The 18,902-nt window shown below is 38.7% G+C and overlaps 1 protein-coding gene across 2 annotated transcripts; it reads right to left on the bottom strand.

The window, feature by feature from the left end:
- Positions 1-2,157: 2,157 nt before the first annotated feature.
- Positions 2,158-17,794, bottom strand: septin2 (septin 2). 2 transcript variants are annotated; one of them, XM_077557318.1, is made up of 13 exons: positions 17,651-17,794; positions 16,559-16,600; positions 14,696-14,810; positions 13,200-13,286; positions 13,004-13,127; positions 11,244-11,378; positions 11,020-11,137; positions 7,706-7,807; positions 7,448-7,593; positions 6,607-6,723; positions 3,333-3,393; positions 3,140-3,229; positions 2,158-3,003 (listed from the first exon to the last, which is right to left on the bottom strand). In XM_077557318.1, exons 2-12 carry the CDS (start codon positions 16,580-16,582, stop codon positions 3,152-3,154), a joined length of 1,107 nt encoding a protein of 368 aa, XP_077413444.1. In that variant the 5' UTR covers positions 16,583-16,600; positions 17,651-17,794; the 3' UTR covers positions 2,158-3,003; positions 3,140-3,151. The 2 variants fall into 2 exon arrangements, with proteins under 2 accessions (XP_077413444.1, XP_077413446.1); XM_077557320.1 differs by having other exon boundaries at positions 6,640-6,723.
- Positions 17,795-18,902: the final 1,108 nt, after the last annotated feature.

The raw sequence follows: 18,902 nt of genomic DNA, 5'->3' as shown, positions 1-18,902 counted from the left end.
ATACACATTCATTCCTTTATTGAGAGCCAGTAAGTAAACATGACCATCTTATTGCATATCGGAGGTATGCGGGAAAGTGTCCGCTTCCGGTATTAGTAAGTTTGCAACAAGTCACTTGGAGTTCAGAGGTAAAAAAATAATAATAATCAATTACTCCAAAAAACAGAACACCAGCTCTGTTTTTCGGAATAATTTTTCCCCCAGTTTTTTTGAATAATTTGTTTTAAATATTTTCCCCCCGTTTTTCTGAGTATTTTTTCCACCTGTTTTTCTGAATAATTTTTCCAGCCTCTTTTTCTGAATATTTTTTTGACCGAAAAAAAATATTCAGTAAAACCGAAAAAAATATTCAGAAAAACAGATAATTTAAAAAAAAAATCAAAAAAACAAAGCACCCCCAAAAATTTGTCAGAAAAACAGGAGTTTTTTTTTTTCAAGTGAATGCAGTACGCTTCCGTAATTCACAATGTTTGTTCTACCATCATTTTAGTTTTTCAAGTCCTCAATGTGACCAAGCACCTTCATGGCATCAATATTTACATCCTGAGTTCTGCGTAGGGCTTTGGACTGCCCCTAAAATTTTTGAGAAATTTTCATCTACTCATGCCAGTGCAACCAGTAAATTAGCAGATTAAAAATAAATAAATACATTTTGACTATCCTTGAATTAGGGGTGTCGGGCGATTACATTTTTTAATCGTAATTAATCGCATGACTTTAATAGTTAACTCACGATTAATCACACATTTTACATCTGTTCTAAATGTACAATAAAATATTTTTTTTCTTTAAGTTTTCATACTCTTAACATGCAAGTGAAAAAAAAACGTTAAATTAACAAATGTGGCTGCATCTTTTAGTCATTGACAGTAATTTCATAATTCCGTTGGTCAGGGCAGATCCTCTGCCTGAGCTTTTGGACAAGATATTGCCGTGTGAAGATACTTGAGAAATTAAGACATACATCAATTATACAAGATGAATTTTCTAAACTTAAGTCTGTATTGGTCTGAACATTCCAAGTTTGACCTTTGTTCAACCACATACAGTACATAAACCCAAAGCGCCACACATAATAATCACGTTTGGAGTTTACTCACTTGGGACTCCTTCTGATGCAGGTTGAATTGAAAGAGCTTCGAATAAACACACTTGAAGGAATACAGATGGGTAAGCGCTTGTAATAAGTGCTGTAAGATTTTCTTTTTGATGTCTAAATGTCTATGAAATTGCTGTTGGTAACGGTACTGAAATTATATTTATACTAAATTATTCTGTAATCTCCTGAGATTTTTATTTTATTTTTTTACTTTTTCTAAGTGAATGATGCAATGACAAAGTATTGAGAGCTTTTAATTAGCACATAGCACTTTAAAAAAAAATCATGCATAAGAATTGATTGCAAGTGATTCAAAGAACCCCAAAGCTACAATTTATGAAACCACATGAGCCCAAACCTCTGCCTTAAGGAATAGGAATACATTTTGGGCCACACCAGTGTTCTGTTGCTTTTTAGCAGTACATTAAGCTAAATATTAGGGGTGGGAATCTTTTAATATTTCACGATTGGATTAGATTCAGATTCTTGGGTCTACGATTTGATTCAGAATCGATTTTTGATTCAAAATGATTTGTTTGACAATGATTTCTGCTTCAATTTATAGATGTTCAAGGAATCGTAATGATCTATTCCAGTCTGACTCGCTAATGCTAATTAGCGCGCTACTCGCGGCACTTTTATCAATCAAAAGAATGGCTCCACGCTGCAAAATAACAACTTTTATTGGAATAACTTGATTGTGACTTTTTCCTTCTACTCTCTAGTGTGGCTACAACTTAACAGTGTATCACACTGCGTGGAACCACACTGCCCCTCAGTGGCCAAATTGGGAACAACATGAACAGCGCTCCCAATAAAGACACACACAAACAAAGGGAAGACAGTAGAAAATAATTTAAATAAAATCGATTTTGGGACATTTAAAATCGATTCTGAATCATACTAAATGAGAACCGCGATTCTTATGAGAATCAATTTTTTGGCACACCCCTACTAAATATGTTTTATTTATCCATCCATTATTTTTATGATCACAGTTCTACTGTTGACATGAGCTCACAACACACACACAAAGTACAAAACACTCCAGCCTATAATTTGAGAATAAAACTTTTATTACAACATTATACATCAAGAACAATATTTGGTGCATTAATATTGGATAAAAACAGCTCAAAGAGGAATGTCAGGAGCTCACAGATTGGCTGGTGAGGGAATAATTGGCATGAATATGGGCCACTTTAGATAACCACAAAAAAAAGTTGTTAACAAAAAAGAAGTTCTTGCCTTGAATTAGACAACATATTTGGCTCTCGCTGGGGCACGACAAAAAGCTTTCACCTGACAAAGAAATGTAATGAATGAATAATAACCTTCATTTTTTTTTAAAGACAACGGTATCACACGTAACAGTTTGTCTTCAGCCACTCTTTCGTGCTGACTTCAGAGGAAGGAGGGATACACACGCGCACAACTTCAAAACGGCCCCCGACTGGATGTAACGCAGCATGCATGAGGGTAATATCAGTAACGCTTCATGGCACACTTCTTTAAAGACCTTTTCACCCTCACACAACGACAAGTTGTTCTCAGTGAAGCTTTTTCAGAGGGAAAATACTAGAATGATTGTAACATTGAGGTCCAACGACACAGGAAGAATTTAGTCAATGTCAAATGTGTCAATTAAAAAAAAAAAAGGGTAACAGATGATTTAGATCCCACTCAAAATCTAAGGTCATTTGTTTGTGACTGGCAAATGTGTTAAAAAAAAAAAAAGTGTCGGATATACAACTTTAACACTGTTTGAATATACTTTACTATATATTTATCAGCAATCCAGATCCCAAGTGGGACTGAATGAACGAGTCAAGAACCAGATGGCTGTTGTCCTCAAGCTGTCCTTCGTTGGTCTCCGCTCAAAATCAAGTGGTCTTGCAAATAACCTTCAATACAAAATACATTAAAAATGATGTTTTGTTTTTAAACAGCACTTCTTTGTGGCCGCTAAATGCTCCATTATTCCCACAAAAATATTGCTGAATGTGGCAGCCAAAATATTGTTATGTGAATTTCACTCACTTCATCCTCCTTTCAAACGTCTCCCTCCCCGTCGCCCTGCTTCTGCATCTGGGCCTGCATCTTGGCGATCATCTCCTGCATCCGTCTCAACTGGAACACGCGCCACAACAAATTGCGGGGATATGACTTGATTGTTTCTGGGAAAATGATGCAAGTGATTGTGAAGTAGATGGCAACGTGTGGCACCGCCCACCTCAGCCTCCTTCTCCTGCAGAATCATATCCTTGTCCATTTCCTCCGGTTCCGGACCCTTTCTGCAGCGGTCACGCACACACACAAACACAGTTACGAAAATGATGCTTGAAGACACGCATGCTTTATTTAACTACTTCAGGGTGAAATTTCAGGGCGAACCGCAAACCCCCCACTTTAACTCTATAAAGCAAACCGTATCATATTAAATAGAAAACATTTCGAGCCTCTATTTCATGAGTATAATTTTTTCCCCCCATTAAAACCCTGATGTATATGATCTGACACATGCATTGTACGGATAATCCACTAGAGGGCAGTATCACCTAGCTGTTGGCTTTTCCAGCCTCGCCCCAATTGAGAGAGAAGGGACACCTATACTTAACTCGTTCACTGCCATTGACGACTATAGACGTCAAAAACTTTCAAGTTTCATTTCAACATTTTTTTCCACTTTTGTTAACAAGAGTATGAAAACCTATATATTTTTTAAATAAATAAATAAAATGTGTGATAAATTGTGTGTTAACTAGTAAAGTCATGAGATTAATCACGATTAAAAAATTTAATCGCCTGACGCCCCGAATTTTTAATAATCTAAGTTGCGTCAGGTGATTGAAAATTTTAATTGTAATTAATTGCATGACTTCAATAGTTTACTCATGATTAATCACACATTTTATATCTGCTCTAAATGTACAAAAAAAAATTTGTTTCCATACTCTTAACAAAAGTGGAAAAAAATGTTAAACTAATAGAAATAGTTCAAATGATTTTTTTACATCTATAGCCGCCAATGGCAGTGAATGAGTTAATAGTGGGAAATGTTCTTACTGATTTTTTGTAATATTAATGTTTGATATGTCTGTTTATTATTATATTGGTGACAGTTATAAATGTACGAATCAAAAGTCATATGTGGAAGTTTGGTCAAAAGGACCAATAAATACAATTTACAAAGAATCTGAATTTTCTCTCATATTTCAGGGTTTATAGGGTTAACTTTTACAGGTGGTGAACTTTTGTTTGCTTGCAATCAAATCCTTTGATTCATCTTTTCGGTACTTGTTCTCTAACAAAAGCCCACCAGAACGTCTTTGCTTCATCAGGGATTCAAATTGAAGTGAGGACAGGTTTTGTGTGCTGACTCCCATTTATCATGAATGTGATTGGCTAATTCTGAAGACGGCCACAAGCCCAAGCAGGCGTGCGCACTCGTGTAACCAAGATTTTTCAACTTGTTTCAAAGTGTAGTACAGTTTTTAAATCACACTAATGGTCAACAAAGTTTTGGAATGGTTTACGTGGGTCTCATTTTTAAGTCACAAAAACTTGCCATTCGAACAGGGGTGAGCGTCATCTACTGAGGGACTGGAAAGCCATCAAAATGGACATTCCTTCACTCTGAAATTTCACCCAAAAGCCATCCCTAACATTTTGGGATTGTGTGGATAAACCAACCAACAGCCCAAAAAATAACCAAAGTGTGAAGTTTCCGTGTAAGTGATGTGCTGTCGCTTCTGTGTCAGGTTTATTTGGCAGGATTGCAGCTAATATTAGGCAAACGTGACAAAAGCCACACTGAGAGAAGGGGGAAAAGGGGGTCAGTGCGTTAGTAGAGTTGTCTGCTAGAGGAAAGAGGGGCTTCTATCTACAAGGTAGATGAAAGCAGTGAGGTTGGAAGAAAGGCAGCAGAAGGGTGTGAAAGTCAGGGTGGGAGACAGCAATACCTCCTCCACTCGAGGACAAACTCGACAAAAAAAAACAATACCTCCAATATTCCACGCACGGGATCGGACAAATCAAGACCGGAGCGCCATCATAGCGGAGATGGCCGGGTAATGCGAAGACCAGTAAAACCAGTCCTTGATCCTGGATTGGCTTTAGAGGGGAAAACTGCAAACAACTTTTTTGGGAGCCATTTTGAGGTTGATGATTTGTTAAAAAGACGACGTGGCAAACCTCTTCAAGTCCGCTACAAACCACACATGCTAGTCACAAAGCAGACGCTAATCCACGCGCACCAGGCATGGGCAAACTTCTGATTGCTAGCTCATTCATAATAATCATGCTAATAATAATAATAATACATTTTATTTGTAGAAGACATTTGAAATCAAACCTCAAAGTGGTATAGATTACGTAATAAAAATACATTCATTTTTGCTGTACTTTTTTTTTTTTTTAAGTACTGTAAAAATTATCTTTTTTTTTTAAATGAAGATTTTAATTCATGCTTATTCCTTCATTTTGTTATCAGGGTTAACTTAATTCATTTATCTTTAAGAAATTAGCCAATTATTTTAAATAGTCAAATTTTATTTTATTTTACATTTGACTGTTGTTTTTATTATGTGAAATGGCAAATTTTATGTAAAATGTATTAGCTTAATAAATATTCATGCTGTTATTATTTTATGTAAAATCTATTTTTCAAACTAGCCACCTACTTATAAAGTGCAATTTAAAATGAATTGTTTTACTAATTTGTATTTTATGTAAAATTATTTTAATAATTAAAATAATTCATTCACGTTTTAACCGATTTATAATAAGCCAATTATTTTATTAAAAACCATGATTAAAAAAAAATAATATTTGCACTTTATGAAGACTAGCTTCCAAAAACAAAGTCAATTTTCATTTTTAAAATTTTACATGTATATTTTACGTAAATTTTCCTAATTTGAATGAATTAGCCTATTATTTATTAAAATAGAAAACATTTTACCATAGGTGATGCAACTTATACATTAAAAATGTTTACCCTAAATGCTTGATTGAGCTAATACTTCTTCATGACTTAAAATCACTAACAATTATCCAACGAGATAATGTTTTTTTAATGTTTCTGTTTAAAAAAAAAAAGAAAAAAGGTTGTATTTTGCTTAGCCCTGATGTGGACCCACGACAACACACAATCCTTCAGCTGTTGGACTTGCTCCTTGCCAGCGTCGTTGACATGCAAAATGATGAGTTAGAACTACAGTACAACTGACACTACAGAAAACCTAATGAAGGTTATTTTGGAATAAATACAATCTACACCTACAAATGATGTCATCTGCACTGATATATAAATATAGGCCTCTGGTTGTTCTTGTATATTTGGATTAAAGGTGTGTCTGTGTTGAACAGGGCACCTTATTTCATGGGTGTGTCTTATGTAAATGTATGGTAATTGTAATAATGTAAATAACGTAATAATGTTGTATTTGTGAGGCGGGAGGGGAGGAGGTGCAGAGAAAGCAAGCGGACAGACAGGCAGTACGTACGCAGGGGACAGAACGTAACCATGGGAGGACAACCTGCCGCTGCGCTTCAGGCGGTCCGAGCGGAAGTTCTCGTAGTGCAGGTCCTGGGTCACTTCCTGGAGATCCTGCATGTGGGTTCTGTGGGGTTGCGGAAAATGATGACGTCCGTGCATCTCAGCAAATTAGATAGCCGGGAAAACGAAGCCCGCCCCCACCCGGCAGTTCCATTCAAAAAGTGAACCTGATGTCGTAAATGAATCAATTTACTAATTTACTGCCCTTGACGGCTATAAATATAAAAAATCAATTTGAACTATTTCTATTAGTTTAAAAATGTTTTCCACTTTTGTTAACATGTATGAAACCTAGATTTTTTTTTATTGTATATTTAGAACGGATATGAAATTTGTGATTAATCGCGAGTTAACTAGTGAAGCCATGCGATTAAAAACTTTAATCGCCCCAAATTTTTAATAATCTTTTCTTTTTTATTCATTGACTGCCATTGACGGCTATAAACGTCAAAAAATAATTTTAACTATTTCTATTTGTATAAAAAAAAATCCCACTTTTGTTAACAAGAGTATGAAAACCTATAATTTTTTTATTGTACATTTAGAACAGATGTAAAATTTGTGATTTATCGTGAATTAACTAGTGAAGTCATGAGATTAATTACAATTAAAAATTTTAACCGCCTCTTGCCTTTAATTTTTAATCTTTATTTTTATGAATTTATGGCAGTAAATGAGTTAATGTGGCTTTCTTTTCATTGCTCTTGCGAGCAAGCTACAAACATTTGGTTGGCCGCGTTTTGGTATGATTGAGGTCAGGCATGTTTTCAAGTAGCGTCTGTGCTCACATCAGCATGGTGCGCAGCTTGAGGAAGTCATTGTGCTCGGGGTTCTCCACCTCCACCACTCCCCAGGGGTACAGGCGGCCCCGCACCTTCTTCCCCTTGGCCTCGATCTGTTGGTTGGAGCCCACCACTGCAAAAGGGATGCTAGCCTACAAGAAGATCAGCGGCTCGCATGAACGGACTTGCTGGCTAATCAAGACATTTAAATGCTTTCGTTCATGACGCGTGCCAACAGGGACCACGGATGAAACATGAGTTTACCTTGAGGATCCTGGTCTGCTCTTTAAAGTCTTCATCCTCGTCCGACTCAGCGTCAGGCAGGTGGTAAATCTTGATGCCATGTCCATCAATTTCATCAAGAATCTGAGCCAAGTAATACATAAATGAAAGGTTAGTATCAAGCGTTTGTCACAATATTTAAGGACAGGTGCGGTTCTCATTTCACACAACAACACTGATGAACACGTGTCACAATGCAAGACTAGTAATTGTGATACATTAAGAATATCATTTAAATATAAATTGAAAAGCTTTGGACCCAACACGGAAGCCTGTGACGTTCCCCAGGGCTCCGTAGTGGGTCCAAAGCTTTTCAATGTCTTTATAAATTACATTTTTAATGTATCACAATTACTAAAGCTTATACTATTTTGCAGATGACACAAACATATTTTATAGTAGTAATACTTATGAGTTGGTAACTGTTGTGAACAAGGAGTTAAAATCCATCAAAAAGTCGATGGACATAAATTATCTCTAAATTTACACAAAACAAAAGTTATGATGTTTGGTAATGTTAACAGTAATTATGAATTGCATATAACTATTGATGGTGTTCAGATTGAAAATGTAAATGATACCATTTTTTTTTAGGAGTTATAATCAATGAGAAGTTGACATGGAGGTCCCACTTATGGTCTGTTTATTCAGTCAAAATTGTTTAAATTACATGACCTTATAAAGTATATTACTTTCATACTCTTATATAAAGCATTTCATGAATTACTACCTAATAACAATATATTTTTAGAAAAAAAGAAAACGCCTATCATAACTTGAGAGGATAAGGAGATTTTATATTACCTAAATTTAGAACTGTTCGTAAAAGTTTTTGTGTGTCTGTGCGTGGGGTCAAAGTTTGGAACAGCTTAGAGGTAACAACACAAGTAATGCCAAAACATCCACAGATTCAAACTGTTGTATAAACATATGGTTTGGTTTGGTTTCATTCACTTACATCAATCTTCCATCTTATTGTGATAGTGTATGCATGCTGCTTTTTTATCATTGCGGGCATATTATCCATTACCATTGTTGGTATACTTGTGTCTTAGAATTATTGACATGTGCTTTTTGTGCTTTCGTTTTGTTTCTTGTTTGTCTCTTACCCCAGCTGGTATTGTTACTTTTCATTACCATTGCTGAGCTTTAGATGTCATGTTAGTTAATTAACACATTGTTTAAGTTCTGTTTGTAGACACACCTGTTTTTCAGTGCTTATGGAAACCGCTGTTGGTTACTGCAAGCTTGCAGGAAAGTAGCTAAATTTGTTTTCAAAGTTTGATATGAATGAGATTGGGGGGTGGGACTTAACACATTTTTCCTTCCTCCCACTCCTTTTCAGGCTAGCTTTAGTTGAGTATTCTCTGGAGAAATTGATAAATTGTTGATTTTGATTGCTTCCTGAAATAAATGAACATTGAAAGACCAAGCAGCTGATGTTGCGTGTTTAATTTATGTGGCCCACTAAAGCAAATGAAATGTCTCTACTTGATCTGAACATTTAACATATTACAAGCATCGTCCCTCACGAAAATCCCTTCTATATTCGATTGAACAATAATTGTATACTTAAATATTTGGTTGCCCCAAATTTTCGTGTCTTCTTATTTCAAATTAAATTTGTGGTTAAAAATAAGAGTTCGCTCACCTCGTTTGGCAAATTGGCATTAATAATAATTTCATGACATTGCATTCTTAATCCACAGGTTTTAATAAGATGTCGGCCCCATACCAAACTGTTCCAACAAAGTTGGGAGCATGGAAGCTCCAAAATAGAGAGAGAAAAAACAAACAAACTAAAACTCGACACAAATTAGACAATTTAGATTCGATTTGATTTTTTCTTCTTGATGCGTTACCAAGGCAATGGATCGAGATACTCAGAATAGAGAGATACAGCCAACCCTTGCATAGATGTGAAACCGCGTATTTGCATATTCACAGGTTTAAAGTAGCACTTAGGAACTTTTAAACCTTCATAAAATTATTTCACAACTCTCCTGATGAACCATCGACTTCAAATGCCAGTAATTTCTGGACTTTAAGGCGCACATTTTTTCACTTGCATTCAACCCTGCGGCTAATACAAAGGTCCGGCTTATCCATCAGATCTCAAGGGGGTGCAAATATAAAGGAAGCGCAAAAGCGTCAGGCAGAGCAAAACAAAGCAAGTGAGCCCGAATACAGTGTCAGGAGGCGAGACAGAACGAGAGCGAGACAATTTGCGTAGCAAAGTAGCGGGAACCTGGTGCGGTAACATTAAAACACCTGCGGCTTACAGTCGGATGCGGCTTATATGTGTAAAAAACTCGAGTATTCCCCAAATGTAGCTAGCGGGGCTTATAGTCAGGTGCGCCTTATAGTCCAGAAATTACTGTAATTTCTTTTTCACCATTTTTACTCCCATGTATAAATGTATATTGAATGCTTAGGAGCATTTTTGAGTGAGGTTGTAAAATAAATAAATAAATACATAGACAAATAAGTAAATAAATAAATAAATACCCAATGCATTTCAATGGGCGTTAATTAAAATTAAAGGTGGATTTGCGTACACAAAATCCCGTGACATGGGGGCAAAAAAAAGTCCCATCCTTTCTGATAATTTCAGTCATTACGGCACTTAAATTAAGGGAAACCATAAGTACAATATGGCAAGCAATAACAATGAGTTTTGACACCTCTGAATATAAAACTCCCCTCCCCCCATTATTATTGTGCATATTCTACACGTGCTTGCTTTTTGTGTATTTGAATACATTTAAATGAGTTTTAAAAAGTGTCTTTTAATGTTTAAATGTGTTTGTGTGGGAGGGGCATTTTAAGGCTTAAACTTTAAAGTTGCAATATGGAACTTTTTTCCCCCAAAAATAACTTTACAATAAGCTTTTTATTTGTCCATTTATGACTGAAATGCCTTGTAATTAGTAGATTAACACCATAGCTGTTCACAATGGGTACTCCTGCAAGCCTCTGGCCAAGTTTTCAGACTGGATTCGGGTTAGAATTTCCCGCGCCCTGTCTGCAGATGTGAAGTAATGTGCGTGGTGTGTATGTGAAGAACGGTATGTGCGGTTTCATTTTTCGTCAGCTGGTTGCAGTAGCGATTCGAAATGGAATATTCTAATTTCAGTAGTTTAAAAAAAAAAAAAAGGTATTTTTTTTAAGTAGTCTCTATATCCAAATTTTCACATATCGCGAGTTAGGGTTAGAGTCAGGATATGGATTCCCCAAGACTGCAAATGATAATACTAGGAAGTGTCAAAAAAATGAATGAATAACGTTATGCTCACTCTGCGCTTGAGTCTTTCTCTCTCTCTGAGGGTGAGCGTGTCCGCCTTGGCGATGACAGGAACCACATTGACCTTATTGTGGATGGCCTTCATGAACTGAACATCCAGAGGTTTCAAGCTGCGACCAGCAGGAAACAAGCAGGCACATGAGTGAAGAGATGGCGGTCAATTTAGCAATGACTGCTGTTCAGATGAGGAAGAGGAGCTTTACTGGCTGGACTCACCCGTGGCCAAGCGGAGAGATGAAATAGAAGCAGCAGTGGACTCTGTTGTCGACGATGTGGCGACGATTTAGACCGCTCTCGTCGTGGAGGTAGCGCTCAAATTGGTCGTCAATGTAGCTGATAATGGTACTGAAACTGGTAAAAAAAATACAAATAAATTATACATCACATCAAAATGTTAAGTACAGGATCAACCTAAAATGCACTACAACCTTTACAGGTGACTTAATTTGATTTTCTCTAAACTTAAATGCTCAACTGTTCATTTTTAAAAAAAAAAATCAGAATTTGTGAGATTTCAGGTGTGTTTGCGTCGGTATCCTTTAATATTTATTCTAGAAATAGAGCTATGGGAGAGCGTTAGAATAAATTATTCTGAAGGATTCTGAAGGTCTATTCAGGGGTAATGGAGAGAGGGGCGGAGCTGTCAACTGATCACCACCTGGTGGTGTGTTGGCTCCGATGGTGGGGGAAGATGCCGGTCAGACCTGGCAGACCCAAACGTATTGTGAGGGTTTGCTGGGAACGTCTGGCGGAATCCCCTGTCAAAAAGAGTTTCAACGCCCACCTCCGGCAGGACTTCTCCCTTGTACCGGGGGAGGCGGGGGGACATTGAGTCCGAATGGGCCATGTTCTGCACCTCCATTGTCGAGGCAGCCGATCGGAGCTGTGGCCATAAGGTGGTCGGTGCCTGTCGCGGGGGCAATCCTCGAACCCGCTGGTGCCGTCAAGCTGAAGGAGGAGTCCAATCGAGCCTTTTTGGCCTGTGGGACTCCGGAGGCAGCTGACGGGTACCGGCTGGCCAAGCGGAACGCAGCTTTGGCGGTCGCTCAGGTAAAAACTCGGACACGGGAGGAGCTCGTGAGGCCATGGAAAACTTCGGGAGTACTGGGTACCGAGCCCCTTGATACGGCTGTGCGGTCCCTGTACGACCAGTGCCGGAGCTTGGTCCGCATTGCCGGCAGTAAGTCGGATTCATTTTCAGTGAGGGTTGGACTCCGCCAGGGCTGCCCTTTATCACCGATTCTGTTCATAACTTTTATGGACAGAATTTCTAGGCGCAGACAAGGCGTTGAGGGGGTCCGGTTTGGTGGCCACAGCATTGCATCTCTGCTTTTTGCAGATGACGTGGTGCTGTTGGTTTCATCAAGCCGTGATCTCCAACCCTCACTGGAGAGGTTTGCAGCAGTTGGGATGAAGATCAGCACCTCCAAATCTGAGACCATGGTCCTCAGTCGGGAAAAGGTGGCGTGGCCTTTCCGGGTCGGGGATGAGATCCTGACCCAAGTGGAGGAGTTCAAGTATCTTGGGGTCTTGTTCACGAGTGAGGGTAGGTTAGAGCGGGAGATCGACAGGCAGATCGTTGCTGCGTCTGCAGTGATGCGGACTCTGTATCGGTCTCCGCGTTGAGAGGAGCCAGCTGAGGTGGCTCGGGCATCTGGTTCGGATGCCACCTGGACGCCTCCATGGAGAGGTATTCCGGGCATGTCCCACAGTCTGGAGGCCCCGGGGACGACCCAGGACACCCTGGAGAGACTGTCTCTCGACTGGCCCTGGAACGCCTTGGGATCCCGCCGGAGGAGCTGGTTAAAGTGGCTGGGGAGAGGGTAGTCTGGACATCCCTCATAAAGCTGCTGCCCCCGCGACCCGACCTCAGATAAGCGGTAGAAGATGGATGGATGGATTATCCCGTCGATTGATCAGCTATAAATTGAATTTGAGAACTATCACAGCTGTCATTAATTAATCAAGTTTCCTACCAGTCCTGGCTGTTGATGGCATCTCCATATCCTGGGGTGTCGACCACAGTGAGACGCAACTTCACACCCCTCTCCTCGATTTCCACAGTGGACGCCTCGATCTGAACCGTCCTCTCGATTTTCTCTGTTAAGAACGAAAGGATGGCGAGTGCATAAAGCTCCGCAACATGACAACTTGTGCGTGTTCATGTTGTACCTGCTGCTCCTGGGATGATTCTCTCCGGATAGAGGTCAGTCAGGAAAAGGCTGTTGATCAGGGTAGATTTTCCAAGTCCAGATTCACCTTTTGCCACAAAGAAATACAAAAAATAAGTGTTTGATGGACTTGATGTATCTTCTTATGCAGTGTAATGAGACACTTTCCAGTGAAACACTCTACCAGGAAACCCATTGGCACAATACTAAATTTGACTTCACTGTTAATCTTTCCCGGAGCTATCAGGTGGCTCATCCTGCCACCTAAGGCGAAGATGTGTTTTGATTAGTCATCTGTTAGCTCCACATGACGACTGATTATTATCAGAGAGCATGAATCAAGAAAATGTGTTTATTTGCTTGTACTGCTTGGAAGAATCTATAATCGGCTTTCTTTGGCTTCCTACTTTAAATGTACACCAACCAGTTTTGGATTTTTTTTAACTCTCGGGATTGCAAAGGATGTCCGGATGAGCTTCAGAGGGCTTTCTGGATCAGTTTGCAAAGACGCCACACAAATCTTATTAGGTAGCACTTTATAATCAGACAAGGAACTATATTTGGTAACTTAAGGAGGTGTTGAAATTTGACCTAAACACACCTTATTGTGAGAAAGTAGCAGTGTGAGTGCTCCCAGTCAATCAGCTGAACTGAATGTCATTCAATATTATGATCGTTTTGTGTGAACACACACACACACACCCTATTAAAATATTTTCTCTGATCCTGGTACAGTATAAAATTTCAAAACACATTCCACCTTAAAATGTGACAAATAACCTACAAAGTTAAATTATAGTATACATGAAATAAATGAAAAACAAAAATGAGCGGGTAGCATACGTTTGAGCATTGAACCCACCAGATTATCAGTGTTTGTTCTGTTACTGTTCTGTTCTTCTCCGCTAATCTGTGTGGTAAAAGTTAGCCAAGAACTGAAAACGTGCATAATTGTCAGCAAAAGTCTCGTGATCGTGACATGGTTTCAAGCAACCACTTGATGCAGGAATCTTGTGACTGAGGTTTTCAACAGAACTGCAACAGCGTCTAGTTTACACAATTAAAGGAAGCGCTTTTAAAATGACTTGAAACAAAATTAGCAGAAGCTCACCAAGATGATGAAATAAAAAATTTGTGTGGTCAGGAAAAGCTTGAGCCTCGTTAACTGTTTGTAACAATCCCTGCGGGCACACGGACCACATTCCATTTGGGGTTCACTTGAAAGGGAAAATGATGAGCAGCGAGCGTTCCACCATCCCCCTTTCCCAAGTGGGGGCGGGGGCGAGTCACTGCCCTCACATCAGGAGTTTACACGGTTGCAGACTCCAGCTGAACAACTAGACTGAGATGTCACGTGTATTACACACACTAGGCTCAACACAGCTGTGTTTTTTGCTGCTCTTTTTTCGTGAAATAAAATAATCTTATCACAGATCAATGAAAGCTAATAGTGCCAAAAACAATCTGAATGTGATGAAAACAGTGTCCTTAACTTACCAACAACCATAAGCGTGAACTCAAATCCCTTTTTAACGGATTTGCGATGAACCTGATTTGGCAGGTTGGCAAATCCAACATAGCCGGGCGTTTCAGGGTTGGTGAACTGGCCTTGCTGTAGCAACAAAAACAACACGTGAAGCTTCATTTAGTCAGTTATGAGAAGATAGACAGTTGTTACTGACTATTGACAAGTCAGAGTTTGCGTCACAAGTCAAAATGGCGGTCAAGTCTGTGAAAGGAAGTTCTCCGCTCATTGAAAAGCATTGAACTTTGGATTGTTGTAATTTGATGGTGATGATTATTTTCATTTATATATAAAATATCAGAAATGCCCAGATGTTCGAATTGTCAATTGCTGGACAGCTGTTTGATAAATCTCAGGTGTTCGGGGACAAAATGGTGGCTCACACTTAGTTGCAACTACCACCCTTCATTCCAGTGAGTGTTTAATGCTCTTTGCAATAACAGAGGCAAGAACGACACATCACCAGTTCTGCAGGTCTGTATGAAAGGATAAGCAACACAACAACGACGGCGTCAAAAACAGGTAAGCTTCAGTGGGTATAAAAGGTCTACACACCCCTGTTCAAACGTCATGTTTTTGTGAAATTAAAAAAATAAAGACCATGATCAATGCATAAACTAAACCATTAATGTGACCTTCAACATGTATCATTCAACTAGTTTAAAAAAATGTATACATATTTTTATAAAAATTTCTTGAAATCTACTTGGTTGGTGGCCAGTCTACTTGGGTGGCCCGCCCAAGTATTAACATGGTGTGGCAAACACTAGTCAAGTTGTCATAGTGAACGCTTAAAAGCCCGCAAGTCCAAGTGTTGTTATTAAATTAACAACTGTAATTGAACTGGATATATAAACTGTATTTCATATAAACTCATTGTTCAGTTGCCTTTATTTTAGAGCAAGCTTAACCTGAAAGACCAAAACATTTATGTACCTGTATAACAAATCTTTGTTTGTTGTAATAAATATGAATTTATTGCTTGTGTTTGTTAAAAAATACATGGGAAGAGGACCTTGAAAAAATAGCCGCATATTAAATCGCAATCATAATAATAAAGGGGAAAAAAACATCCATCCATCCATCTTCTTAACCGCTTGTCCTCACAAGGGTAGTGGGGGGTGCTGGAGCCTATCCTAGCTGGTTTATCTATATTAATTTAAATTTCTATACTAACTTTGAGTGTCTCTTATTAACCCTAAAAACATTTCAAATGTTCTAGTAGGCTTTTTCTGACATTTACTTTCTAATCCATTCATAATTCGAATGCTGCAGTTCCAGCTACAAAAACAAAGCCACAACACACAATGCTGCTGCCTCCATGCTTTACAACAGCTATGTTATTCTTTAGTGATCAGCAGCAGAGTTGTGTTTGTGAGATTCCTAAAGATTCATCACGAGTGTGTAGACTTTTTTTTTTAATATTATCTAGTTATCCACTGTACATTAAGTTCACATTAGCTCAACAGTGTCAGATAAAACATGAAGTTAACTTAATCTTGCTTATGCATTTCATTGAGAAGACAAAGTAAGACGGATAGCGGGTTGGGAAAATTACAACAAAGTATGGGTTAGTGCAGCTAACTAGTGCAAATAAAGATGTTGAACACCGAGTGGCTTATGTACAAATAAATATGGGTTATGACTGAGCAAGACTGTTAAACTTGATTTATGACTTGCTTGAAACATAGCTGGCAATTGACATGACATGTCAAAGTAACTTGGGACTTGCTGGAAACTTGAAGGTTAAGACCTCTGCATTATAAGCGATTACAAAACCAAAAAAAATAATGGAAAAAAAATAATGTTGAAGATAATCTCTTTTTAAGACTTACCTTCATTTTGTCACCGTGCGACATGATTTTTCCTCACTGCTCCTGGAATGACAGACAGCACATTCCATAAAAAAAGCTAAAACGGAAAAAGAACTCAATGCAAATCCATTTTGTACTGGTAACTGTACTAGTAGTGATAAATTCTCATGCTTTAACGCTTACAAGACTTGGTAGTGTGAGAGACAGGAAGTCTGGTTTGCTTTGTGAGAGAGCTCAAATGCCCCCCCCCCCCCCCCCCACACACACACACACACACACACTCACACACTCACACTTATATATTAAAAACACGATCTGCTTCTCTTCCTGTGAGCTTACAGCTTGTGATATGCTTCTTTGACTATTACTACGTCACGAAATTATATATTTTTTTAAATGCATGTTGTGGAACATTGAAAAAATTCTACACACCGTCTCTTTAAAACTTATTCTCTTTTCTCAAATTTCTTACTCACGTGCCACAGTAACTGCAAATGGAAATGTGCGGCAAAGCTACAAAATCTGGTACAGAGACTGTTTACTCATGAGGTTTCAATGTTTTCTGTAGACCTACTAACAATATAGTATACGAATAAACACAACGCCGACTCTCGCTCTCTGCACTACTTCAAAGCAAGAAAACCTGCCGGATCATTAATAGACCAAAAATGTATAGCTCCAGAATTGTAATGCGTGTACGGACTACCTAGTTTGATTGCACTAAACTACTTTACAAAGGTACGAATTGTAAACAGAGTTTAATAACCGTTTCCACGTGGATCGTTTAAGTACCGTAAACGCTATTTTTATAACGGTTAATGTTCGAGTGGGTGTGGAACGGGGCTGATGGTTGACGTCCGCGAGGAAAAAAGAACCACTTTTAATCAAGTCAAATTCCGAAAAGGCGATGCAGAGTGGTCAAAATCCTGACAGTTTAACTTAGCATTCGTAGCAATATCGTTAGCATTTAACTAGTCACTAACTAACCGATTAGCTTTCCCTGTTTAACTAGCGATGCTAATTTTAGCCTAATAGCCCCAGCGAGCCGAGTCAAGTATGATGTGAATTATTTTTTAAAAAGTGATGAACTGCTGAAAATATTCTAAACATTACCTTAAGCGTCCGCTGGAAAATAGAGTGTGGAGAAGACAAAGAGGAGCAGAGAGCGGCGGTAGGGAAGAACAGTTTGGTTTGGCGGACGCCTCGAATTCTTCAGATTCCGGTGCACACAGCTTCCTCCAAGCAAACACACCGACAGACCACAATGCACTGCGCCATCGAGGCGGCGAACGCATTGCGTCAACGTCGCCGCCATATTGTATGTGGAAAAATGAAGGATCCGTGACGAGGCCTCATTCACAAACACCATCAATTCGAATTCAATCTTCTAAAGAATTCTAAAATTATAGCAAAAGCATTGGACTGTATTACAAACACGGACGTCGTAAAATAACCTGGACTCAATGATGCCAACTCACCGTAGTGATAAGTGAAGTCACCGGTGGCGATCTCAATGTTGTCACTCTTTTTTCGGTTTTTGATTTGCTGGACTTGTTACAGCCAAGAGCAAGTAGCAAAAACATATATACATAATCAGCATCTCTGTTGAGTATGAGGTACTTCATTATTTGTCAATGTATTTGTCGTGTTTTAGATGCATTTCGGTTCTGCCTTGCTCCAGATGATGTATGTGAAAGAGTTGCCTGCTGTATTTAGACATTGAACCCCTACCCAGGTGATGAGAATAGCGGAAAAATCTGCATGTAAATGGCACCTTGCCAAAGGTTTGTAAATGCCTATAGAAGTCACCAGATGGCATCAAATTACTCTTTTTGTCTAAATTAAGCTCCTCAGCTCATTTCAACTTGTCAACACCAAAATGCTACCAGATGGCACCAAAGCAATACTGTGCTATTGTATTCACAGATTATTTAAACAATTAAAATAATAATAATGTTAAAGGTTGTACGTGTGTAATAGGGCAGTTTTTCGTACCTACAGTTTCTCTATTATGTGAGTGGGTGAGAAGCATAAACAATTGTGTACTGACACATTCAATATGGCGGACACGATGACGTTAGCACAACACCGGGCGCCAACCCTCTCAACCCTGGCGTGGAACGACAACAGCTGATGCCTGTGATGCGATGACGAGAGGATATAGCGCGAATGTAGTGGTTACGTCACGTGTATTTAATTAAGTCATTTTATATCTTTGTCTATAATTTTGAATGAATGTGGTAAGAATATTGAGTCCAGCAATGTCCTACGTACATGAATATTATATCTAAAGGAGAGGCATTTTAAATGCCGCATTTGTCAGGAAGAAATCAATCACTTCACATCCTTTACACAATGTCAAACC

This window comes from Vanacampus margaritifer, chromosome 2, assembly GCF_051991255.1.
Source record: "Vanacampus margaritifer isolate UIUO_Vmar chromosome 2, RoL_Vmar_1.0, whole genome shotgun sequence".
NCBI classification, from domain to species: domain Eukaryota; kingdom Metazoa; phylum Chordata; class Actinopteri; order Syngnathiformes; family Syngnathidae; genus Vanacampus; species Vanacampus margaritifer.
Note: the sequence above shows the minus strand (reverse complement) of the source record. Positions and strands in the feature narration are given on the sequence as shown.